Below are 27,637 nucleotides of genomic sequence, written 5' to 3'. Positions count from 1 at the left end.
TCATAGAAAGTACACAACAGTTTCACTTAAAATACGGGAGGGAGAACCCATAGAACAAGTACAAAACAAGTACCCTTTCGACGGACTGCACTGAAGGTTACAAACTGGCTGAACTTAGGTAAAGAGGCAACCCGAGTTGCTTTGGTATCCAGACACTTAGGTTTTGGGTTCATCTTGTACCACTTGACCCCCGAGTCACATGGGGCCATCTTCTTGTGAAAAGAAAAAATCCATGGCATCCCTTCTTCAGCAGTTTTATTACTTATTTATATATATTTATTATTTATATGCCTACAGTATCTCCGTTCCCTGTGGTATAAAATCTCTCCCTTCATCCATTCCTCCCTAATGCTTTTTCCTTTGCTTTCTCCCTTCTGGCATATTTTCACGTATATTCTGCATATGTTGGTGACGTGAGGGAATATGGTGTCATCTTTTGGTTTGGAGGCGTGCTGGGCCTCAGGGAACAGACTTCCTAGTTACTTGAGTCATAATGAAAGGGAACACGAATACAGTGGAATGCCGGTATATTGTGCCATTTGTAACAATAAAATGGTGAGGAGGAGAAGCTAAGAGTTTTTCTAAGCTCACCAGAACATGGCCCCATAAAAACATATCCCTATAAAAAGGGCAGCATTCACACAAAACGTGTTTGTATTTGAAAGGATCATGGGTGTTATAAGTTTTAAGAAGCATTTGGAGTGTTTATTGTTCTATTCAATTTCTAGAATCATGTAGTCTATTGATGTATAAATAAATAATTGTTGATGTGTTGTAGGTCACGAGTAAGACGACACTTGGTTTGAGGTTTGACATTTACAACGTGTAAGGTCTGGTGGCCTTTTAAGCTTCAGTTTAATATTGTTACTTTATCGTGGTTCATTCTACATTTTCCTTCATTATGCACTCACTTCCATTTATCTTTTGACTGTAAAGACAGTCAGTATGGCCAAAACTGAAGCATAATATGCTTTTTTGGGAAAAAGCCATTTCAGTGCTGAGAACATTGTTGCAGCTTCGATATCTCTGCCTTGCTATTATGACATGAGGCATGTCAGATATAAAAAAAAACAGGATCATTTGATTTTCTGCCATACATGAGAGTTAAAACATCTCACCAGCACAAATACAATAAGATCAGATCCCTGAAAAACGTAGGAGGATACTGATTCTCCATAGTAGCTTCAGTTTGACAGATAAAGATACCTTTCAGACACACTTAACAAACGGAGTTCTTGGAAACACCGTAGATCTCCTCATTACTTAAGTCTAACAGATCATAGCATGCACACACACAAAACACGCACATCTCCGCCGCACACATACGAACAAAACCTCCACATGACAAAGAAAAGACGTCTCACAAGCACACCTAGCAGATAAACACAGATTTGCAAAGGTTCTCCTCATCTTGCAAGTAGACAAACATTTACCCCTTGGATACTGGGTCATCTTCCTTACTTTGTTCTTGCTAGTTCCAGGCAGTTTTATTCAGTGTAAGAAAGACCTCTCAGAGTGAAAGATTTAATGTAGGCTGTGTATACCTCCTTCAGTTTGAAATCTCTCTCCGAAGCTGAATAAAAACGTTCATAAGTAACATTATAAAATAAGGAAGACATCATTGTAGTGACCTGGTTAATCCCGTGACTTTAGTGATGTACTTAAAATTCTTGACATCTTAAAAAAAAAAAAAAAAAAAAAAAATCACCTTACAGGACAGTTTTGAAATGGATGGGTTAGATATAGCCGTCATTAAACGCCTCACTAACGGGTTCCTCCTAAAGCACAACGAAATCTTTTGGTGTTAGTTTGATCGGATTGAAAAGACATCGTCAGACTGAAGGGGTAAGAGGTCATTTTCACCTTGCGTTTAGAGGTTAAAGGTCATATCCATCTTACAGGTAGAAGTTAAAGTTCATTTCCATTTTGTGAGTAGATCCTGTCCATCTTGCAAATAGATGTTAAAGACCTCATTTCCAACTTGCGAGTATACAGAAGCTGCTAAGGTCTTTTCCGTTTACAAGTGGTCCTTACGCCTTGGTGCCCTCGAGGGTGAACACTCCGTGGCTCTGGCGGTAAGACTCCTTGCGCTTCTGGATGCGGTACTCCACCCAGAAGAGCACCGCCGCCACAAACTCCGCCACCACACCAACCACCGCTGTTGAGGGAGCAGTGAGTGGTGGTTAGGGGTAGTGGATGGGAGAGTCGTAATAATGAACTGGTAGCTGGTACAAAGCAGGCAGTTGCAATTTTATAATTTTGTGTTTAGTAAGTCATACCATCTTCAGAGCTAACACAAAGTTAACCAATATAATTTTGATACGTCATTTGGAATTGAATACTGCTTGTGCCTAATTCTAACTTTAACCCTTTGCTTAACCCTATAGTGGGCCGGAGTTTCCTTAACGTGAATAAAAACCGTCTGACAGCGCCCGGAATAAAATACCAGAGTGGCCTTACCTTGTGCGGGACTGAAACAAGAATGATCATACACAGTGCTAGCAATAAAGTCTTTGCTTAAACTTGGAAAACATTATAAACATTATCTTGTGCAAGCCCCCTCACCCCCTCCCTTTTTTTTAGGGTGGGGAATTAACATACTGTACATTTAAGGTGGTTTTACCCATGACAAGTCTTGCAGTCAGAGGATCTGTGATAAACAAAAGTAATGCCATAAAATAAATAAATAATGATAGAAATTGTCTTACCGAGTCCGAACGACCATGAGAGGTGGTTGTGGTCCCAGTGTGGCATCCAGTCTCTGTTGTCACCCATGGCACCGAACACGATCACTGCGATGAACCCGAACCCCCCTGCCAACACCACCAATAGTGTTAGTTGACGATCAGCGTAACTCTGTATACCACTAGTAAATCATCATTACCATCATCATCGTCTCACATCCTACATATACATCATCATCATCGTCGTTGTCGTCGTAGCCCTAGGTACTTGTAATCATCATCATCATCATCACTGTCCTACATGCGACTAACACACAGGTTGAAAAAAGAAAAACGAAAATATATACCTGAAGAACCCGAACGCCACTGTCAACAATGCCATCATTTTTTTAAGAGGGAAAGAAATAAGAAGTAACATCATCTTGAGAACTGCGTAGAAAAATGACGAGATGCATTTTGTTAGAGAGAGAGAGAGAGAGAGAACGTGTGTGAGATAGGAGAGGAGAAACATACGCAAAATAATTCTTTTATTTTCTGAATGCTTGAAAGATGTAGGTCATGAAAAGACAATTTCTTTATATAAAAAAAAAATAATGCAAGCGACAACAGGGTGCTAGTTTGTAATAAAAGACAATGAGGCTAATTTTGAAAGGGCTTGGTAAAACACACACACACACACACACACACACACACACACACACACACACACACACACACACACACACACACACACACACAGGCAATGATGATCCAGGTATCGTGAATAAAAGGAAAATTCTCAGGTGACGAATGTTTCTGTTTTGTTAATGCAAGGAAAGACAAAGACAATTAAAGATGTTGAATTTGGGAGTTCATGAGCGAAGATATTAAAATAAAAAAAAAATGGTGAAGTGATATATTTCGCGGGAGTGCGGGAAAAGTTTGTGTGTGCAAGTTAACAAGGCAAAAGCAAAGAATTATTTCGTGATCAGAAATACGAAATTTAATAAGCAGTTATCATGGTGATGTTAAGAGTGTAGTAAAAATAGAATCATCATCATCATCATCATCATCATCATCATCATCAGTTTTTTCGTAAGTAAAGACTGGGTGACGTAGGGCTGAGAAACAAGGAAGGAGCAAGTATAAAGGCTTGGGAACAGACAGACAGACAAATATTGATGATACGAAATAGTGAGGAGTTCGAGACAAGCAGTCATAAGAAAGAGTCTCAAAGTAGTACTGTAGTAGTAGTAGTAGTTGTAGTAGCAGATGTAGTAGTAGTAGTGGTGGTAGTAGTAGTAATAAATAACTCACAAGAAATGAGCAAGTCGATGTATGCAATCTTAAGGACGGCTTTCTCGAAGTCCTCGCCGGGGCAGAGAACAAGGATGCCAGTCAGGGCCGTGCCGATAAGCGAGAGGGTGAAGCAGAACGTGTAGAAAACCTGTACCGTCACGAAGAACGCTGTGGAAAAGAAAAAAAAAATGAATAAGTTAATATCCAGAATTAAAATAGGTGAATTAGGGACAGTCACGAAGAACGCAGTGGATGGAAAAACAGAAGTGCTAATATGTGGTATTGTGAATTATGGTAAGAAGCCAGGAAGAATGGTCTGTCTGTATTTTTTTTTATAGATCCCGTTTATATTAACTGGAAAAAATATACCTAGGACTGATTTCTTTGTATATATTGCGATGAGAATGACTTATATATTGGAGAGTTAATTGAGAATAGGAATGATTCACGAAGTACACACAAAAGAAAATTGGCGTTGTTACGTGAAGGTTTTGAGAGAGAGAGAGGGGGGGGGTGTAGTAGAGCCGGTGGTCTCGGTAGAGCTCAAGGGGGAAGGCTGTGTGGCGGGGGAGGGGGTCTTGCTTCATTAGGGACAAATACTTGCTGATTTTTTTTTTTTTTTTTTTTTTTTTTTTTTTTTAAATATAATTGAAGCCACCCCTCACAGGATGCAGCGTTAGGCAACTACTGGGCCTTGAGAGCAGGCTGTGAAGCCTATGCCCAGAAGTCGGACACATAAAAAAAAAAATAATAATAATAATAAGGCACTGAAAGTTAGTTGTGGTAACTGAGTCTTGGTTTGTTATTTCGTTGTGTGTGTGTGTGTGTGTGTTGTGTGTGTGGTCTTCTGCCGCTGAGAAAGTCCTAAAAGGCATCCCGTTTTTTACTTCCGTTGGTATGGGAAGCATTTTTGTTTTTCAGGTTAATACCACACGATTTTACTTAACGGAGAGGGGGAAAAAAAAAAAAGCAGTCAACAGGTGTAACTTAAACTCTGAATGCGTTGAGCTCCTCTGAATTTCGTTTTACTTAGCGAAATGAAAAATCAAAGCAATCATGAATGCACCTTAAACCCTGAATGTCATGATTCACTCTGTTGTTTGTTCTCGTTACGGTCGTGCGATTTTACTTGGCAAGCTGGGAACATCACGTAGTAAATGCCGTAATTGAGTTTTCCCTTAGCTGAGTGAAACGTCCGGGAATTTGGCTGAATAAAATAGGACGTCATCGAACTGAAGGGGCCAAACTAAGGGTGAAACCTCGATAAATAACGTTTTTAATTGTATTTTTTATTTTCATTTTATTTATTTTGTGGGGGGCTATATGTTGATAATTTTACGACGTGCATTTGTTGATTAATGTTTCGATTTTTTTCCTCTCGAAGGAACTATGTATTGCAAAGGCTTGAGGGACGAGGGAACGATGCATGCTCTCTTTTCTTTTTTAACGATCTTACCCATCCCATTCATAATAGATAGAAATAGTACGATGATAATTAGTTCTGCCTAGTGACTGTTTTATAAATTACGAAATACTGTGAACTTGAAACAGGGCTAGGATGAGGATGATTAAGATATATATATACTGTATACTGTACTCGTATATGTTTGTATATATAGTTCTTCCTTGTCATTTCCTATAGGTGATCGGGAGCGATAAATCATTTCATGGTCGTGCCATTTTTTTTTTTACTACATACAGTTTCATTCATCTGAGGGTGAGACACTGGAGCCTGGTAATGTTGAGTCTGGTATATATTTACAGTAATGACATTTAGTCTTTGGCAACCCGTGACATTTGCGGTGTTTTGTAAAAGAAAGTGGTATCCCGTTCTGTCCCGCCCTGTGTATACATGTAGAATTTCCTCCATGCACTCTGCGTCCACCGTGTCTGTCTATTCCTACCTCTATGGTCTGGCCTATCCTGCCCTACCCTATCCTAACCCTAGTCCCTACCCTGCCGTGCCCTGCCCTCCCATACGGTACCTTAACGCTAATCTTTCCCTGCCCTCTCCTGCCCTGCCACATCTTTCCCAGTAATGACCCTTTTCCTGCCGAACCCCAACTTCACCCAGTGCTTCGAGTCCCCACCTCACCTTGCCCTCGCCTGTCCTTCCCTGCCATACCGCACTTTACATTGTCCTGTACCATCCTGCCCAGCCTTGCCTAAATCCACCCAACCTGCTGCGACCCTAGGCCTACGCGTGACATTTCTGCCCCAACCATCTTTGCCCCGCGCCTTCACACCCTACTGACCAACTTCGCCGTACCTTTGCCCCACCCCCTACTCCACCCCGCAATACCCTTTCCTACCCTACCTTACCCCACTCTGCCATACCCTGTCTCTCTTAACCTTTCCCGCTTACCCTGCCCTGCTGTGTCCTGTCCTACTTCACCCTTTCCTGCCTTGCCCTGCCCACCCCTACCTGTCCTGTCCTACCCATCAGTAAACTCACGGGTCTGCATCATCTCTCTGACGTCCTCGTATCCTGTGGTGAAGGGATCATACATCCAGCGACACCCGACGAAGAACCTCTCCCTGTAAATATCCTTAGGCACCGTCAGGCTCCGGAAACACTGCGTCCACAATCCGATCCTGTCCATCTCGGTGCCGTACGCCTTGTTCTCCGCCTGCAGCCAGTACGTGGTGAACATGGCAATGGTGATGAACAGGAAGGCCAAAACGTGGAAGCCGATAGCCGCCCAGCCCGAAGTGGTGCGACGTTCTCTTGGTGTCATGGCCATGTTGTTTGGTGGTGGTTGGGTGGTGCCGTTCTTGGATTAATTGGATGACTTTCCCTGTTCTCTGTTTAGGCGTGATGCTGTTTCTGGCTTGCGTGGCTTGCTTTCCTGGTGATGCTGACGCTGCGTTCTTGATTGCTGTCGCCTTCTGTTTAGTTGGGTTTGTTTTTTTCTTGACTTCAGGCGTTTTCGAGGCTACCACTTACATTACTGTGTTACATGCTTTTCCCTCTTAAAAACTTTCTTATTTTTTTCCCTTCTAAATCTCACAGCACTTCCATAGCCAGTGATTTTATTTTTTTTTTTTTTTTAGTTCAGCCTTCGTTTACTTCACTGTTCTTTTTGGAATCCCATCGATTCGGCTCCCGAGCGTGGTTTATATTTTTTGCACACTTTTTACACTGACTGCATATGTTGTTTGGCCTCATTCATTCCACATTGATTTTATAAGGATACCCTACTATTTCTGTCGATTTTTTTTTTATATCCCCAGAATGCAGATCTACACGAAAACAGCGTAAATAACAACAGCCTCTCTTCGACTAATGTGGCCCTCTCTAAAAGACCGCAATATTCACAACCCGTCCTTTAGGTGTGTTTTTTTTTCTTTGCTTGAATGGATGAGCGCACACACCACCACTCCCCAGCACAAAATATTTACACAGCCTCAAAACGCACACTGATGTAGGTTAAGGAATACATACTGTACGTTACACCTGGTTTCCGGTGTACACAGTTACTTTCCTGTTTTTCGGAAGTAGGATGGGAATTCTGGGTTTTACGTTTTGTGTGTTCTCTGTAGCACTTTATTTTTTTTTTCTAACAAACCAATAAATAATCCATTCCTTGTGATGCTGGGGCACGGAAATTACCCCGCTTCCGATTTGTAGTTTTTCTCGACTTCCAAATTCGGACAAAAGAACTTTTAACTTTTCCAGTTTGTTTTTTGGAGATATGGTAAAGATTACATTTTGTTACTTGAAGAATTGTTCCGTTCGTTGAGATACCTGGTTCCTGATTGTTTTCCACCTCATCCGAGTCACTTCTATACCTCTACAATCAACACCACTTCACCACACCCTATTCAGTACACTCTCCTGCTTCTTCCGGCATTCACATCACCGCAAAATACTGATCACCACGAGTTCACAGGTCCTGGTATCCTTCTACGTGTATTATGGCGCCTGTGTATCAATTAATAGAGCCAAATACTAGCGAGGAGAAACACTAGCGCTCCATCAAGACTCTCAGTGATGTTTTGTTTGGTGGTGATGTCCCCCTGCCCGCCTAGCCTCGCTCAGCCGCCCGCCACCCGTCACATGAAAGCGATAGTCACCTTTGTATTTTTTCGGTAGTACTTACTTGTGGCATCTTATACATGTATTTAATTACTATTTTTATTCATACCGATAATTAAATACATTTTCCCCTTGACAAAACTCTGAAAATGACAAAATATCACCCTCTTTTCAAGCGACTGTGTAGTAGAAGCAAGTTTTTTTCCTATTTAGCATATAATTTCCTATCTCCTGTGTCTGGAAGGTGACAAATACTCTGCTAAATATTGCAAATTATTTCTGCAGCATAGCAGCCACTGGGCAACACTGTGCGGGTTATAAATGAGTGTTATAATGGTGAATCAATATGCTCACGTGTGTAGGGAGGTTTGGCAGCATGGCGGAGATCTGAACTGGGTGGGGCGAGCGCGAGGATTTGAACGCGTCAGCAGGTGAGAGAGTGAGAGAGAGAGAGAGGTGGGGGAGGACTGAAAGCAGACCCTCATAATAATCCATACACATTAATATTTTCACACACACACACACACACACACACACACACACACACACACACACACACACACACAATCATCATCATCATCATCATCATCATCGTTGTTGCCCACTAGGAGAGAAAAGATCAAGAAACAGGTAAACCCTAAAAGTACACAATCATCACCAGGACGATTTTCAAGGAGTTAACTAAGGCTGCATCTAACCCGTCTAGTTTGAAATGCCTCTCCAGAGCTGAATAAAACCGTCTGGAGATAGCAAAAATAAAAATGACGACACAGTATTGAAGGGGTTTAGGGTAGAAAATGGTGACTGATCTCGGGGTAGCTCATTAATTCTAGTCACGGGTCTCGCATTAGCACATGTTAGGTGATATTGTTTGGTCAGGGAGGTTAGGTATGTATGTAACCGTCTTCCATTATTCACCCCTTCGATAAGCTGACGACTTTCGAACTGGGGGGGGGGGCACGGGTTGGCTATATTCATTACTGACCCCCCATCGTTAGCAAATGACCCCCTCCCCAAATGTGAACCCCAGAAAATTTCAACTCCCCCAAAAAATGTGAACCCCCAGAAAATTTCAACCCCCCCAAAAAATGTGTATCCCAAAAAATGTCAATCCCCCAAAAATGTGAACCCCCCCAAATGTCAACCCCCTAAATTAAAACGTAGAATCATCTGGTGGTAGCAAGAATATGATGAATAAATGCATCGTAGTGAAGGGGTGCATGGCTTCCCTTGGTCACGAGTGTGGTGATTCACTTCCTGTATAGAATCGTGTGGTGAGGACAAAGAATCTTGTCCAGCCAGCGACACTCCTTTGTGGAACACGTGAAATTCGTTTGCTTTTTCTTTTTCCCAGCCGTTGCTTTTTTTCTTTTCTTTTTTATGTGAAAATGTTCGTCGTAAGCCTTTAGAAATGCACGTACTGAAATGACACTGACTTACTGCGACAAATATTGGTGGTGGCGGTGGTGGTTTAAGTAGTAGTAGTAGTAGTAGCAGTAGTAGTAGCGAGGAGGAGAAGAAATAGCAGTAGTAGTAGTAGTAGTAGTGTAAACATTAACTCACGTCTCTTGATTTGGTCCGCAATGACATGCATCTCCTCATCCAGCGTCCAGTAGCAGCCGTCGTAGATGCGGTCGTAACGGTAGGTGTAGTCTTGGTAGTTGGAGAAGCATACCTCCCATAGACCTGTGTACAAAGGGAGCACAGATTAGTACATGTGATTGTGGTAGTTCATGGGGCACTTTTTGGCACACTGGGGATGCTATAGTTCGTTTAGGAATGCGTCTCCTTGGTTGCTAGTCAGATTTAACCTCCAATCTGACTACATTTGGCCATTTAACGGAGCTGGAAGAGGTTAGGGATCTTTATTGGATGACATTACGCAGACTATAGTTCATGTGAGCACATTGCACATATGGGGGCCGGTGGTACAGGGGGCACATGTTAGTACACTATAGAGAATGGTAGGAGAGGACAGGGGAATGGAAGTACTGGGGAGGAAAATGTAAGTACAGCGATAGTACAGGAGAGGAGAAGGATAGTACAGGAGAGGAAAATGGTAGTAGAATAACAGTACAGGAGAGGAAAATGGTAGTAGAATAATAGTACAGGCGTTAGAAGGTTCTCTTAGCATTTCCTCTTCGGCGATTCAATCATTGTTACACCTTGACCTCTTTGGGTAATTATATCCTTTCAAAATAGACTCACTTTGCATAAATGAATCTACTGAACATTTGGTATAGCTTTTATTTCTGCAGATAATGCGAACGTCGATTATTTGATTGCGTCTAAATACAATCTAGTACAGTACTCGTTTTTGCTTAGTCTGAGAGAGAGAGAGAGAGAGAGAGAGAGAGAGAAGGGGGGGGGAGTAGGCTACATCTAATCACTCCTGTTTAAAGTCTCTCCAGAGCTGAATATAATTGTTTGGAGATAAAGGAATGTGATAATATGACGTCAGACTGAAGGCGTTATTCTCAATTTTGTGACTGAAATATTTGCGACAGGTAATCGTCTGGCTGTCTGTCTATCTGTCTATATTTATCAACCTGTTTGTCTATTTGTCTGTGTGTCTGTCTGCATATCTATATATCTATTTATCGATCGTTGGTCTGTGTCTGTCTATCTACCTGTTGTCTGACGCCCCATCCTATGAAGGGTGGCCTTGGCTAGTTTTTCTGTTCCTCCTTACGACATACAAGCCTCCTTCATATACACCCACCACCATCTCACTTATCCATTGGTCTTGCTCCCTCTCTTGCTCTTCTCCCAGTGAATGTAAAAATACGGTATTACTCGCAACGCATATAATCCATCTTATATTTAGTCTTTCCCCATCTTTCTCCTTCCGTGAATATAGAATTTGCTTTATTACCGTTCCTTTTATGTCCTCTCGACATATGTTCTCGCTGCGCCTCTGATTTTCTTTTATTTTATCTTACATATTTTGTTTCAGTGCATATAACCTGAATGTTAAATTACCATGTACAGTCTCATCCCTGTTCTGGGGCGTCTTGTCCTCCCATATAGTAATGTACACGCCTGTAGATGAGATAGATAAATAGATAGAGAGAGGGGAGGAAGTGATTGATAGTTTCACATTGAGCGCTGCTGCTGATTTTTTTTTTTTTTTTTAGTGGATTATTAAATCTCGTCTGTTATGTAAATTTACTTCTATATGCCGTAATGATAAAAATACCCATGCACAAATCTGAGTATTTGTTGGAGAATATTTTCACATGTTTCGCCTACTTTTTAAAAATGTAAAAATGAAAATTGTAAAGATATGTTTTTCTTTTCATTTCTCTTTTCTTTTTTCTTAATTTTTATTTTACTTTTTTCATTTCTCTTTTTTTTAATAGCGTATGCCATGTCACTTCTTTTAATACTGTCAGTCATGGTCGGTCATTCTTGCCTTTTCCTAGCATAAAACTACAGTACGCATAGCAATCTCCACAGACATCTAAATTAGCCTCGTACTTGCTGACCCTTAGAAGTGACTTTCATTTTCTATTTTTTTTTTTTTTTTTTTTTTTACCAGCGTTTACAAGCACAACAGGTATTCTCTTGCACGTTCTCGAAAGCAACAATTAACACTGATATTCCAGCACATCATGAATTTATGTGGAATCATTTATGAAAGTTTAGAACAGAGACTACTTATATGTGATTTTATTTTAACAAGAAACGTGTGAAGTGAATAATTTCTGGAATTTTGTATCCTAAACGGAGAGACATAATAAATCAGGTATTCGTGGATTTTTACAACACTGAGGCTGCTGTAAAAGGAATGGTATTGAGCAGCTTTCTAGAGTTTTACAGTACCAGTAACGACGAGTCCTTTTCTTTAAGGTTTCAGGTTTATGGTAGAGAAGAAAGCATTATTTACTGTAACTTGACTCGCAGTTCTCGGGAGGTCATCCAGTGATTATACCCTTCTTACACTAACTTGACCTAAAATTGTCATCTCTCCATCTTGAATACTTAGATGTGACAATGAATTACTACTGCAGTATGCTAATCACGAATTGGTCCAATACAAAGATGAAGAACCGCTGTACTGTGCTTTTCTGCCTCTGAGCTACGAGAAATAAGATCCAATAAGACGAAAATCTAGGCCAGTGTAGGGTAAAAGAAGTATAGTATAATCGCCTCGAGGTAGCCAGAGTAAAATACGTAAGCCCCATTGCTAAGATAAAGTACTTTCGATTGTCAGCTGAATTTAATGATCTATACTTCCCCTTTGAATTTTTTGTTTGATTGAGATGGCTATTATTGAAGCACTTGAATTACTCTTGAGTCTTTATTATTTTTTGCTGCATTCAGACGGTTTTATACATCTTAGGAAACCCCCCTGAAAGTCAAGAGATATGAAAGGGTACAGCTTACTCTGATCTCAGGAAGTTAAATCGACTGGAGATGGCAGACAAATACGTCCTCGGGTTAAAGTTGTTTTAGTTGTAGAATATAACAGCAAAAGAGAAAATTTAAAAAAGTTGTAGTCGGCTGTTCTGGGTCTAATATATTTCATCCTAGTTTCGTTAAGATGTATACGGCACCTTTTTTATTATTTTTTTATTTGTTACGATGACGGGAACAGACAGTCCCATATAATCCCCTGAAAGGCGTAGGAACCCGAGGCTAGGCTGGCGTATTCCAGATCAGTTAAGGGTTGGTGGCCTGATGTAAATGCCCCTGGTGTTATGGGATATATATATATATATATACGTTATATATTATACCAGTACACTTTCGGAACGTTTTTTTTTTTTTTTTTTTTTTAATGCCGCGTGTGTGTGTGTGTGTGTGTGTGTGTGTGTGTGTGTGTGTGTGTGAGAGAGAGAGAGAGAGAGAGAGAGGGCTGTATTCTTTTTTTCCATAAGACATTCCGTACCTTAGTTTATTACAGCATTGTTCTGAATATCCTTCGGTCAGGATGGATGCCATCTACTTTCTCCACGGTATAAGTGATGGCTGAATGCAAAATAGGGTCATTTTATCTTCACATAATATTTTCCGACTCCCAAGCTTTCCCTTTTTTCCTGTTGACCCATTTCCTACTTTTCAGCTGTCTCTTTTCCTGTTTCTTCGTCCTACTTACCCATTAACCCTTGGACACTTCAAGTATTTTTTTAACTTTTATTTTTTTCCTGTTTCTGGATCCTGCCCACCCTATCCCTCAGCTAGTATGACGTAATAGTTTAAATCCATTTTGTACGATGACGTCATTTAGATCCTTATTGTAGGATTACGTCATAGTTTAACCCTTTGTACGATGACATGGTTTATTCGTGCTAGCTCGACCTTTTATTTTTATTTTTTTTTTCAGTTGTTTGGGAAGCACCTCATCAAAGGCTATTCTTACAATTCCAATTCGAAAAATATATATCCTACTTAGAAAAAAACGTTTGTGGATACGAGGAATAGACTGTATAAACCTTATTTCACACAAGGGGTATCAGCAGTGAGAAAAGGATGAAGCTGGTGATGATGATGATGATATTAGTAGTAGTAGTGATGATGATCTAGTGGTTATAGTAATGATGATGTTAATGGTATTAGTAATGGCAACGATTACAGTAATCATAATGCTGATGATGATGATGATGACAGTAGTAATGGTAGTAATGATTTGGTGAGCACAATTATCATGATAGTAATGGTAATCGGAATGAGGACAAGTAATAATAGTGATGACGATAATGGTAACAGTATTTCTGATGACTATAGCCTTTTCCGCGTGTGAATGCCAGTATAAGAGGTGAGGGAAAGACCAGCAGCACGTGTGAAGGTCTGCCACAAACAAAAAGTGGTTGCCAGTGACTTAAGAAGGCCTAGGGGGAGGTACTTTCGATAGTCTCACATTTGCTTTTCTCGAGATTCAAGGAATTGAATTCGATTTTATACAGCTGTTACTTAAGGGTTTTGGTTTTGATGGTATACGTACGGGGTGCTTTATAGGTCTCTGGAAAGCAGTATGTTGAGCGAATTATGGGGGGTCGTTAGTTCTAAATATTCATCGAGTTATGTTTTTTTTCTTAGATGAGTCGATTAGTTGTTTCTAGTGCTATTAAGGAATGGCGTGGATTGAAGGGTGTAACCATCATGTTACCAAGGCATAACGAAATCTTTTATATATATATATATATATATATATATATATATATATATATATATATATATATATATATATATATATATATATATATATATATATATATATATATATATATATATATATATATATATATATATATATATATATATATATATATATATATATATATATATATATATATATATATATATATATATATATATATATATATATATATATATATATATATATATATATATATATAAAGTAGGTAGTTAATTGAAGTTATGACATGGTTGCTTTATAAGAGGCTTAAAGGTCTCTCTCTCTATTTCTCTCTCTCTCTCTCTCTCTCTCTCTCTCTCTCTCTCTCTCTCTCTCTCGAATAAAAGATTTTTATACAGTACGGTACTGTGAGGGGGTTTTAGGTCACAGGTTGGGAAAGAAAAAAAAAGTAGATATTTTGCATGTTCTTAGATTTTTTACAGTTGCCTGCTATTTTAGAAGCAATGACTTCAGTGACAGGTGTTACACAGGAAAATATCAAGGCTTTTGAAGGTCTTCAGGCCCAGAAAAAGTGGATGCAGGTAAGTAACGAGGTTTCTACTTTTTTTACTCTAGCATGGCCTAAAATTCCTGTCTTTCCATCCTGAATGTTGGGTCGTTAAAATAGACTGACACCAGATTATGATGCTGGTAACAAAGAAGTGCTGTGGAAAGTATACAGAGCGGTAGCATTGACTTTTTCAGTGACAGAACTACGTGAAATACCCTGCAAAAGGACGATACTCTGGGCCAAGGTAGAGCAAAAACAGGATGGTTAGTTTCTGTATCCATGAAGATTGTTTCTTTTCATCACAGATTCTACAAAGGTCTCAGTTAAGTTTTAAATATGTAGGTTTATGCCAGCTAGTGAAGTAGAAACTCCAGAGATGTACTAATAGATTTTGTGCTTTCTCACGTCAACGAAAACAGCTGTCTATGATTTTTCAGAGTTTTGGCTTTATTAATCGTTTACCCCACGATTTTTGTCTCGTGATAGGTATTAAATTATTGAAACAACACATTGGCAAACTCATCACGACACCTAATTTGCGTACACCTTTTCTGCTTACTAGTGGATTTCACTGTTAGTATTTCCCATGATGTTTTTCACTGTATTTGGCCATTTTTTGCTGATAAACTTACAAGAAGAAAGGACACTTAAGAAGTTACACTGTTTTCATTCGATACTTAGGACAAATGCATGGCTCATTGAAATTTCCACGGGTTTGAAGACGTTTTGGAAAATTTGGCGAAATTCCAACGTTTAAAAATGCCGTGGAAATTGATTATCACCCGTGGTTTTGAAAAAAGGTATATGCAGGACAAGATCTATGCATTTTTTACCTGTAGATACCACTCACCTGTGTTTAAGAAGTGACCATCCTCCAACTCCCCATCGTTTGCCAGCCAGTACGGGGAGCAGAACGAGATCACGATTGATATAAAGGCCACTAGGAATATACACGGTCCCCAGGGTCGGGTTGTGGGCTCGTACTCCTCGTAGGTGCTCATTTTTGTGGAGAATTTAGGAGACGACACACAACAACCGTGCGCCCCCCAGCCCTCTTGTTGTTGACGTTCTACCCACCCGTCTGAATTAGTTGCAACGCACCGCCACAACGACATCCATCAGTATTTCCCACACGGCCATAAGTAATCCGTTTCTTTTCTTTCTTGGTGCATGAAAAACATTATTCTTTATTATTATTCATCGGAGGGGAATGATAATCACTCTAATAGCAAATTTTAGATATATAATTGATGGAAAAGGTAACGATTGTGGACCCGCTCCTTGAGTCCAGCGCTGCCAGCTCTCTCACCCTATCACCATACCTGCTTGTCCCGACCGCCATTCATGCCTACCTTTGAAAAGTTTCTTGAGAACGTCACCGAATGGGTTAAGGATAACCAGTCGCGGGAAGCAGCAGGAGGCGTTTTAAATAGGAGAGTTTGTATCGGATGTCAGGAAGTACTTGTGCATAGATTTACACCGAGTATTATGCTAAATGAGGTATTTAGTTGTGTTTCTACTCATTTGTCATTTTACAGTGTGATAAATTCATCAGTTTCGATTTTATGTATGAAATAACCTCCAAGAGTTTTACAAAACGAGAAGTAGACAAAATATTCTGTGCACGATTCCTAAAAATCCATGTGGGGGAAGTAATAGCATGTGCTGATAATATGTTCAAACAGTGACGTAGGTGGTGAGGGTGTGAGGATTGTTTCACCTTGAAGTATTTATATAGTGTTTTAGGAAAGGTGTAGGTGCAGTAGATGGCACGAGAGAGAGGTGTGGCATTGTATATATGAGAGAAAAGGGGGGTGGTCATGTTAGTGTTTGGTTTTCAGGTGTGCGTGAGATGTTGCAAGTATGATAAGTGTGTATGACGAGAAGTGTGACAGGTGTTTGCGAGATGTGATAATGTGGTGTGTGTGAAGGGGGTTGAGTGTGCGACTTGTGGCAGTGTTGTGTGTGTGTGAAGTGAGATATGCGAACATTGCCTGTGTTAGGTGAATGTGAGGTGTGGCAGTGTGTCCATGGTGTGTGAAGAAGACACTGTGTGATGTAGCTATGTTAGGCATTATTGAGGATGTGAGAAGTATTATACGTTAGGTACTGAGTGAGAAGTATAGTGTTTGAAGTGTGCAAATGTGAGATGTGACAGTATGTGTGTGGGTGTGGCAGTGTGGTATTTGAGGTTTGGCTGTGTGGGATGGAGAAGTGTCAGGTGTGTGTGTGTGTGTGGGTTGTGCCCTCTATTACAGTCACTTTTGTCTCCCACCTCTATTGTCTTGCCCTAAGTTTACTAATACTCTTGCCTTAATCCTGTTACAGCGACGAACACGAAGCCATTTTTTTTGTGATATGACTGTTGAGTGATGGATACATTATAGTAAGTGCTGACTCAGCTGACTCAATCATTCTCTCTCTCTCTCTCTCTCTCTCTCTCTCTCTCTCTCTCTCTCTCTCTCTCTCTCTCTCTCTCACACACACACACACACACACACACACACACACATTATCGTGTTCAGGGACAAAGTAAGTATTGTAACACTCACCCGGCGAAGAAAAATGATAACACTAAATTCCCCATTATGTATTATCATTATTTGTCAACTCCTTTACCTTGAGGGTTATATCTCGGGGTTTATAATTATCGTCTTAAGTCATATCTTAAGACCTCACCTCATCTTCTCGATCGGCGTAAGGGTTGTGATGATGATGATGATGAGGGTGGTTAAGATGTTGATGGTGGTGATGATGATGATAAGGAGGAGGCGGCGGCACACAACGATGATGTCAAAGCTATAAGAGGCATTGAAAGCTAACTCCAAATGACTTTATACAGTTAAGAGTGATTTATAGGATAGGAGCTAGTTCAACAGGGCTTTCCTACCACGGTACACAACCCTGCCTCATATTCCTCCCACCGGTACAGTCATTGGCAGAAAGTTCACCTAGTATTCCATCTCGTTTTACCTGTTATTTACTTCTGTTTGGGTAATATGCCGGACCTAAGAGAGGCCTGGTATGTTTCTTTGTTCAAAAATTATTCGCTTGGTTGCATCAGGGGGAAGCAGCGGAGATGCCGTAAGTATAGAGTAGATGCAGTGGAGTAGTAGGGGGGAATTGTGAGCCAGTCCGTGCCTAATGTGTCGTCCTTGTTCCCAGTCTAGCTCTCCTTGCAGTCCTGCCGTGTTGATATACAGTGTGGCTTAAAGTGGGAAGTACTATGAAATCTGACCTGATATAAGTCAACCCAATCCTTCCTTATCTTGCCTTGCCTTGCCTTACCTTACCATACCTTACCTTACCTTACCTTACGTTAAGAAATTTAATCCTACTTTAACCTTACCTTACCTAACATAACACAAACTAATTTTATATGCAAATTAACCAAAACGTAGAATATGGTGGAGCACAGATTGGACATGTATCCAGAAATTGAACAATACATCTGAACTTGATCTGTACATGTTTCTGGTTTTTGTCATTGTTTTAACCCTAATAAACCGGTGTGTACTGTTTTGTGTAAGCCATTTAGACTCTCTCTCTCTCTCTCTCTCTCTCTCTCTCTCTCTCTCTCTCTCTCTCTCTCTCTCTCAATATCTGTGTCTGTCTGGCAGTGTGTGTGTGGAGGGAGGGGAGGCTGTCTGTCTTCTTTTAAGGGGTAACTACGTGAAAAATTCCAAACCTTTCTCTCCACAAACAATACAGACCTACATATTATATACCTCAGAAGCAGCGGTCACTCCAGTTCCAATTAAGCCTCTATAACTAACCTATAATAGACACTGACTTCTAACCTTACCAGCCCAGTCTACCCACCTCGACTCGTCAGCCTACCCTCACTACACTTCATATTATTAGACCGGTGACCCAAACTTTTGACCTTTTTAGTCTAGTGTTCGAGGTGGCGAGTGTTTAACCTAACTTAACCTAGCCCAACCCGCCCCAACCTGACCTAACCTAGCCATAGACCCTACCCTACCCTACCCTACCTTGCTCTGCTCTGCCCTGCCCAATCTTGCTAGCACTAGAATATGATGCTAGTTACGAAGAAGTGCTGTGGAAAGGATATAGAGCCGCAGTGTTATCTTAATCTATTACTTTTTAACTTGGCCTAAAAGTGCCACCTCTCCGTCTTGAATTTTCGTAAGCTTTAATAGCGCATCGTTAGAATATGATGCTAGTCACGAAGAAGTGTTGTGGAAAGGATATAGAGCCTCAGCATTACCTTATTCTGCCACTGAACGACGTGAAATAAGCACAAAAGGACGAAAATCAGGGCCATGTTAAGGTGACAAAAGTAGTATAGTGAAGGGGAGGGGAGAAGGGAGAGGTGGTTGTGGAAGGTCATGAGAGGAGAAGGGAGGGGAGAGGAGGGTGGGAAGGTCATGGGGGAAAAATATGTGGTGTGGGTATGGTGTGGTGGCAGTGGTGTGTGTATGGTGTGGTGGTAGTGGTGTGGGTTTGTTGTGGTGGTAGTGGTTTGGGTATGGTGTGGTGGTAGTGGTGGGGTATGGTGCAGTGGTAGTGGTGGGGTATGGTGCAGTGGTGGTGGTGTGGGTATGGTGTGGTGGCATTGGTGGGGGTATGGTGTGGTGGTAATGGTGTGAGTATGTTGTGGTTGTAGTGGTGAGGGTATGATTTGGTGGTAGTGGTGTGAGTATGGTGTGGTGGTAGTGGTGGGGGTCTGGCGTGGTGGTAGTGGTGTTAGTATGGTGTGGTGGAAGTGGAGTATGGTAGTGGTGGGGGTCGGGCGTGATGGTAGTGGTGTCAGTATGGTGTAGTGGTAGTGTAGGGGGTATAGTGTGGTGGTAGTCAGGGGCGTATTAAGAAAATCGAGAACGGGGGGGGGTGGCTATTCCTAGGATCAACGGACGGGAAGGAGGGGGGGGGGGGCAGGTGAGAGGTTAAAAATTCCCAGTGTACGGGCCTGCATTTAATTAGTCTACGTAAATTGCCTTCAACCAATGTTCAGTTTTGAGAATGTATAATATGTGCTAATAATTGCTATTGTACAGGCCTGCCTACATTTTGTTGGTCTACGCATAATAATTGCTGTCAACCAATGTTCAGTTTTCGCCTAGTTCAGTTAATTAGCACAGTGTCCGATGGGATGCACATCCAATGTTGGGGGTTCAATTTCAAGTGTTAGTCCACAATACGATACTATGTAGGACATGCAACCCATTCCCAGTTAAAGCATAGTTCACTTTTTAGATTTGACTAGTACAGTATTCGATTGGATGCACATGATTTCAGTGATCCCGTGTCCTCTGAAAATGGATTTATGAACAGCATTTTGTTGGGGGTAATCGTTTGCATAAGTGTCGAATATTTTTCATAATCCAGGTGCATATCCCTGTGGATGAACAGCAGGATGAGGGCATTTAGACGATCTTCCTTCATGGTGCTTCTGTAAACATTCTTGATATATCTGAGTGCTGAATTGGCCCTCTCAACCCCAGCACTTATCACAAAGGTCAGCTTCAGCATTTGGAAGTGCAGTATTGCACTCACGTTGGAGTAGACTTATGAGTTGCAATACTGATGTCCGAGTGTTGACTGTGAGCTGGCTTATCTGGTACACCTTGCCACTGAGCTTTCCATAACCTGAGCTCCTGTTCAAAAGACACGGGACATGGCAGATCTGGTCGGGTGTACTGATGCAGTTCCTGTACATGACCATCGGTGAGGCTTCCAAGGTTTGCAGGGATGAGCGGGAGGCCACGGCAGACATGAACGTTTAGCTGTGGGAAGCGGGAGGCCAGCCCTTCTGCCATGTTGTCCAGCGTTTGCGGGGTAGTGATAACTTAAGAATGCATTTTCTTATACTCGTAGTAATCCCCTAAATATCGGCATGCTACCAATCTTATCTGAGCAGCCACACACGGGGGCCCGCGTCGGGGGCACCCCCCCTCCCGAATCCGCGCCTGGTAGTGGTGGTGGTATGGTCTGGTGGTATGGTGGGGGATGTTGTGATGGTAGTGGTGGTAATGGTGTGGGTATGGCGTGGTGGTAGTGGTGGGGTATGGTGTGGTGGTAGTGGTGGGGGTATGGTGTGGTGGTAGTGGTGGGGTATGGTGTGGTGGTAGTGGTGGGGGTATGGTGTGGTGGTAGTGGTGGGGGTATGTTGTGGTGGTAGTGGTGTGGTGTGTGGTAGTAGTTTAGCATGATGATATATTGCCCTGGCACAATGTAAGTGGCATAGATCACAATGTGATGGTGTGGTAGAGGTGGTATAATGAAGTGTGGTAGAGATGGCAGAGTTTGATGAAGTAAAACATCAGCATGAGGGTGGTATGGGTATTATAATGAAATTGTGTGGTAGAGACAGTATAGGCCCAAATGTAGTGGTGTGGTGGTAAAATGGAGTGGGGTAGGAATGGTACACTTCTGTAATAATTATGGACTAACATGATAGTAAAATGGTATAACCTGTTGTTGATGCTGTTGCCCCAGGGGGCAATTTGAACATAAAAGTAATATGGATTGCAGTTACTGTGGCTCCTGGCTTATTTGAATGTGAAAGAAATATCGCTTAGTAGTAGTAGTAGTCGTCGTCGTCTTAGTAGTAGTAGTAGTAGTGGTGGTGGTACAATAGTAGTAATAGCAGTAGAAGTAGTGGTACGATAGTAGTAGTAGCAGTAGTACTAGGAGTAGTGGTGATGTTAGTGTTGGTGGTGGTGGTGGTAGTACAGTAGCAATAGTCGTAGTAGTGGTGGTAGCCGTCATTGTTGTCGTTGCCCCATGCTTATTTGAACATGCAAGTAATATGGTTTGTTATTCCAGTGTGGTACGAGCCCACAGATGTTCAGAGGGCAACCAAACCATGGCTGGAGGGAAGAGGACACAGCGTCAACTTCACCTCGCCTAACCTCATTGAATTCAGAGCCATATGCACACACCTTGGACTGGGTAAGTTGCATTCTTATTTTTCTGTGAAGGTGCATTTTGAGTTTTCTATCAAGCTGAGTTTCGGATTAGGTATTGTTCCCTTTTTTTCCATATCAGATTTAGTATGTGGTCAGTGGAGTTTTTGGAAGTTCCTCAGTACAGTGACGTCCATTCATTTTTATTGGTTAATTAATTTATATATAATATATATATATATATATATATATATATTATATATATATATATATATATATATATATATATATATATATATATATATATATATATATATATATATATATATATATATATATATATATATATATATATATATATATATATATATATATATATATATTTATTTATTTATTTATAGTATTTATTTATTTTCTTGCTACTTCCTCATGGCCAGGTTTAGCTCAGGGGAGACTTTCTGAACTGGGAGTTAGAAGTAGCCTTTGTTAGCTCGTTCTTTCCAGTGGTGCATCCAGTGTCTTCTGGTAGCAGCAAGATTAAGCTACAGAAAGACCTCAGTCCTTTGAGTGAGTTTAAGCATTACAGCACCTGTATTGAGAATAAGGTAAATTTTATTCAGATTTAATCAGTTGCGTTTAAATTTACTGAACTCTGTATTCGTGTAAAAAAATATTTTCCCCTGGTATTTCTGTTTTGTGTATTTATGAAGATGTATTTGTTAAGGATGTTCGAATAGTTATAAATGTTTAGGTGACAAAAATGTTGCATCGTTTTACAGTTTACTGTTGTTTTGTGTGCTTGAAATTACATCAGTGGTAGTAGGCTGCAGTGTTTATTTCATACAACACTTATCGTCAGTCTGCGTATGTTGCATGTATATGTAACCCATGTGCTTCAGGTATAAATACAGTAATTGTGTTGCAGAGAATACATAATGCTTGTCAGTACCTACAGTGTGTGTGTGTAATTTCACCAGGTCGGTCATGATCACATGATGGTCGTGATCGTCAGCTTTTACCCTCCCGGAAGGGAGCTGAGAACTCATATAGTCCGATCTAAGGGCAAGGCTGTGACCTTCACACACACACGCACGCACGCACGCACGCACGCACGCACGCGCACACACACACACACACACACACACACACACACACACACACACACACACACACACACACACACGTCCCCTTGCTCAAGGGGGACAGTAACCACCCACTTCGTCAGTGAAACTTTTCGCAACCTGAGCGAGGCGTGAACTCCCGTCCACCAGTTGGCAAGCGAGAACGTTACCACTGCACCAGCGAGTGTGTGTGTGTGTGTGTGTGTGTGTGTGTTTACCTAATGGTATCTTTACAGGAATGAGTCAGACTCATACTGTCCCATGTTTTGAACCATTTCTGTCGCACATGTCTTTGAATTTATGAATAGTTTTCATTCAGTAGTGCATTCCACTGATCAGTTGCTCATTTTGGGAAACTGAATTTCCTTACGTCTTTGTCACCTCTTTTTGTAAAGTTTTTTGCAGTGTACTCTTGATGTTGCTTCCCAGTAGGTTATATACTCATCTATTTCTGTTTTCATTTTTCCTGTGATGCATTTATATAGCATTATCATGTCTCCTTTTTTTCTTCTCTCTTGTTATGTTGGTAGTTTTAATTTTTCTAGCCCTCCTTCATAGCTTAGATCCGTTAAACTTGGAGCCCATTTTGTAGCAGCCTTTTGTACCTTTTCAGTCTTATCTATATGTTTTTTGAGATGTGGATTCCAGAGATGCATACTCCAGAGTTGGTCAAGTGATTGACATGGTTATTTTTCTCAGCATGTTTTCATTTATATATGTGAATGCTACTCTTATATTTGCAAGCAGTGTGTACATGTTTGTAATTTTCCTTTGTATTTTTGTATCATCAGCAAACATATTTAAATAGCCTCCTTTTCCAATGTTGCTGTCTGTGTCGATTTATATATACAGTACTAAAAACATGATTCATTCTAGCACTGAGTCCAGTGGAACTCCATTTGTTAGTTCTCTCCATGATGATTAATTTCCCCTAAGTATTCTTCTCCTATCCCTTTTTTTGAGAAAATTCTGCATCCAACAGTACAGATTACCTTGGATTCCCCCTTGATGCTGCAGTTTCCATAAAAGTCTTTGATGTGATTCTGTCAAATTCCTTCTTGAAGTCCAAATAGATGCTTTCTACCCAGCCATCTCTTTTCTGCAGTGTGTGTGTGTGTGTGGTGGTGGTGGTGGGGGGGGGGCACGCACAAAAGCATATCTGCTGTGTGTTGCAAGTACATAGCCAGTGACCATTGCGGCAAAAGTGTATGTAACATTTGTATCCATTTAAAACTTACGGTACTTAAACCCATATGTTGTTATGTTCTCAGGTGAAGTAGCAATGAGGAGTGAAAGTGAGACTGATGCTGATGACGATGATGCTGAGAGGAAGAGCGAGCTACTTTCTTCCATACTGACTATTGCCTCACCCCTGCTCACCTCGCTCACTGCACTCATGGTTACCATGGGACCCCTGGGATTCATGGTACATTAATTTTTGTAGTCATAGTAGTAGTAGTAGTAGTAGTAACTCCGGATTTAATTTGATGTGAACCCAGTGGGAAATGAGTATTAGGTGGTAATGATGATCTATTACATTCATTGCACTGATTGCTGTATATATGATCTGTTCCCAGCAAACTCTTGGTTGTTTTTTTCGTAGTTACTTTAATTAGCATGATCTTTTCCATAACTTCATCTTTTTCCTAAGCTCACTTTATTGTATTCTGAGGCATTTGTGGTAGACCTAAAGATATGATACACTTCTGGTAAACAATAGTGCAGGTGTATGCTTGAAGTCCAGATTCACATTTTATTAAGATGGATTATTATATGAAGGTTTTTAATCATACTGGAGTTTTAACTGGTCATTGTATGTCCAAGGTATACCATAACATTCTTATCATTCCATTGTTTTGCTTTTTTTTTTTTTTTTTTTTTATTTTTTTTTTTTTTTTTTTTTAATCCTCCTACTCTGTATGCTTCTCTCCTTTTCCATTTCCTTTTCTCTATCTTTTCCTTCTTTTTGCCTTATCATTTTTTATGTTCTTATAAAACATGTATACTGTACAGCACATACTATGCTGTTCTGCATTATATTATATGTCTTCACATTTTTGTTATGCATTAATCACCACTCTGAACCCTTGTCTGCACTTCCCCTTCCTCTTCCTCAAACTCTTATCTCATCTCCTTCTTCTTGTTCTTTTTTCTTCACATTTTACTCATCCATTTGCTGCTTGTCCTTCTTTCTTTTGCAGATACACTATACAGTACCATCCATCCATCAACCAATCCTATGTTGCCCCATGAGGAGCATAGGAACCCGGGGCTAGGCAAGTTGGTCCTGACATTTAAGATGAGAGTGACCAGCCTCACTCATCCCTGAGTGGTATTATGTGAGCAATAAACCCCAACCACCCCTTGGATATAGACTTACACAGGCTCAGTCCAATTGGAGCACCATATTTACCCACTTAACCACCAGGTGCCATAATTTGATTATATGGTTACCACCCAGCGTGGTAAATGGTTTCCAGGTGTACAGGAAACCATATGGCTTGTCACTTAGTGTAGAGTTACTCATAGGCAGAAGGAGGAGGAAAGAATGAAGAACAGACAGACAGAAGAAGGAGTGTAAACTCACCTGTAGGCAGAAGAAAGAGGAAAGAGTGAAGGAAAGAAAGACAGAAGTGGAAGGATGGAAGAGAGGAAAGGGTAGACACCCAAAGCAGCACTACATCGAGTGAGTGGATGGTGAACGCCCCCACCTACCACCATAGTAGGTATTTTATATGATCCTTTCTTTCAGGTCCTGCGTCGTGTCTCACCCTCAGCTGTGGACACCCCGCTCCTGCCCTCCTCCTCCTCCACCCTGCTGAACTCCCCCACCTCTGCAAACTCTTCAGACATCTCCAAGTCACTCAGCCCTCCTGTCTCCAACTCGGTTCCTGATGAGGAGAATATTGGCCTCTTCTTTGCTGCACCTCCCAACCCCCACATTGTCTCCGTCTCAGGGGCTGGGGACTGGTAAGTGCTGATGGCCCTCTCTTGCCCCTTACATGGCTTGGGGAATAAGATCGAGTTTACCTAACGTGTGCCATCATCATTATCATCATTTTCATTATCATCATCATCATCAGTACCTTTGTAGCAGTCTTTCTGTGTAATACAGTAAAACCCTTAGTCCAGGTTGCACAGGTTTGATCCCCAAGAGGTGACTGGAGTTATTTTTTATCATGTAATGTCATCAAGGGAAGTAGACTGGTCATGTGCCCTTCAATGTATTGGATTACAATAGACTAGCTTCAGGCCCTTACACCTCAGAGGGGGTATTACAGAATAGGGTTCAAAGGAACTAGGTTGGTTTCTACCCTGAAGTGTACTGTATTATGATAGACTAGCCAGGTTCCCTTACACCCATAAGAAGGTAATATGGGATTGCCTGTTACTGTTTTATTAATCTGTCTTTCTGTGTAGATGTCTGGTTGTCAGGTAGCAGAGCTCCTAAGTTGCAGAGGGCAGAAGCTCACGCACTATGATTTGAGTCCTAGAGGTGGCTAGAGGTTTTTCTGTCTCTTAAACTGCTACAAGGGCAAAGATCAGTCTCTTACCCTTCAGTGATCAGGACTAAGGTAGTCTAGTTGTGGGCCCAACACTTTGGTTGTAATAAGGGGTTGGCTGTTACCATTTACCTTTGTGTAAAATGGTGATGCTTTTTTCCCATTGCAGTTTGGCCGCTGGGTTCATTGCAGGGATGCTGTCAGGGCGACGTGTGAGTGAGTGTGCTGCTGCTGGGCTGTGTGCTGCACGCCTCTCATTGGCCGCCTCCCCAGCTGTCCCTGCCACCCTCACCCCTGCAGCACTCCCATGGGGCTCATCCCTACCATACACCATTGTTAGGGAGGGGGGAGCACTAAAACTCTAGTACACCCTGCCAGGACTTCCATGTCAGGCAAGATGACACTAAAACTCTAACACACGCTGCCACCCACACTCCTATGTACTTCCATGTCAGCCAGGGTGGCACAACAGCTCTAACTCCTCTGGCATCCTCACCCATACAACACTGTTATGGGGCTCCTTCTCACTGTACACCGTACACCATTGTCAGGTAGGAAAGTGGGGTACACGAAAACCCTAGCACACTCATGTAACATCACTGCACCCTTTTCACTTTAACTTGGCATAAACTTGACACCTCTCCATTTTGGATACTGAGCTGTAACAAGAGATGAGCACAGAAATATAGTGCCAGTTGTAAAGAAGTGCTGTAGAAAGGATGATAGGCCATAGTGTTGTCTTCCTCTGTCTTCAGGCTACAGGAAAAAAGCTGCAAAAGAATCATAATCTCTGCCAAGTTAAAGTGAAAGTATTATAATATCTAGATCTCCACTCACCTGTAGTACAGTACAGACTCTCAGATCCTAAAATCTAATTTCTAAAAGCTTACACCCTCCATACATTTATTTTTTATGCGATAAGGGAGTGATGGCATCACCTGTGTTCACAAACTCAATATATATTTGAAGGCAAAGTTTTTTTTTTTTTCTTTGGTATGTGTAAGAACAGGGAATAAATTACTAATACAAATACTTCATTCTATTTTTCTTGGTACTGTGGATTATTTATAACATGATTTCCACCTAGGTATCTTTATGGTTGTGCATGCCAAATTTTCCATTTTCAATGAAGTATTTAAACCCAAGCATTTTCCATTTGAGAGTTTGTACTGTACGTACATTTGGAATCTACTTAAAACCTACATGTACAGAAAAGTAACTAAACCACTATATAAAACTCAATGACACTTCCTGATAGAAACTTCCAAACTCTAGTGTACTAAACTCTAGTACACTGACATTACACAAACATACATCTGCTTTTTATTACTTTGGTTTGACTCAACTGTTCTACTCGTCAGTCCCCCTTCCAATAAGAAAAAGTTTAATTCTGTTTTAATTTTATTACACTGGGTGTTGGGCATACTTTGTGAGAACTATAGTTTCATTTTCACTGTATTTGCTCATTTGCCTCAGCCCTACTGTTA

The 27,637-nt window shown here is 41.0% G+C and overlaps 2 protein-coding genes across 3 annotated transcripts in view; one reads left to right on the top strand and one right to left on the bottom strand.

Moving 5' to 3' along the window:
* Nucleotides 1-27,096, top strand: part of LOC145411424 (uncharacterized) — a 532,564-nt gene extending 505,468 nt beyond the window's left edge. Inside the window, exons 15-18 of the mRNA XM_080281464.1 lie at nucleotides 21,447-21,572; nucleotides 23,919-24,073; nucleotides 25,400-25,617; nucleotides 26,320-27,096. Of these exons, the coding sequence (XP_080137590.1) occupies nucleotides 21,447-21,572; nucleotides 23,919-24,073; nucleotides 25,400-25,617; nucleotides 26,320-26,515 (695 nt within the window). The 3' untranslated portion in view covers nucleotides 26,516-27,096. The remainder of the gene's footprint in view (nucleotides 1-21,446; nucleotides 21,573-23,918; nucleotides 24,074-25,399; nucleotides 25,618-26,319) is intronic.
* On the bottom strand, nucleotides 1,115-15,659 carry sinu (claudin family member sinuous). 2 transcript variants are annotated; one of them, XM_080281401.1, is made up of 5 exons: nucleotides 15,505-15,659; nucleotides 9,565-9,687; nucleotides 3,981-4,130; nucleotides 2,709-2,813; nucleotides 1,115-2,158 (listed from the first exon to the last, which is right to left on the bottom strand). In XM_080281401.1, exons 1-5 carry the CDS (start codon nucleotides 15,653-15,655, stop codon nucleotides 2,031-2,033), a joined length of 657 nt encoding a protein of 218 aa, XP_080137527.1. In that variant the 5' UTR covers nucleotides 15,656-15,659; the 3' UTR covers nucleotides 1,115-2,030. The 2 variants fall into 2 exon arrangements, with proteins under 2 accessions (XP_080137527.1, XP_080137526.1); XM_080281400.1 differs by lacking the exons at nucleotides 9,565-9,687; nucleotides 15,505-15,659 and adding an exon at nucleotides 6,418-6,845.
* Nucleotides 27,097-27,637: the final 541 nt, after the last annotated feature.

Source organism: Coenobita brevimanus, chromosome 89 (assembly GCF_032717465.1).
Source record: "Coenobita brevimanus isolate Jiangsu-jjx chromosome 89, ASM3271746v2, whole genome shotgun sequence".
NCBI classification, from domain to species: domain Eukaryota; kingdom Metazoa; phylum Arthropoda; class Malacostraca; order Decapoda; family Coenobitidae; genus Coenobita; species Coenobita brevimanus.
This window is presented reverse-complemented; position numbering and strand designations above follow the sequence as displayed.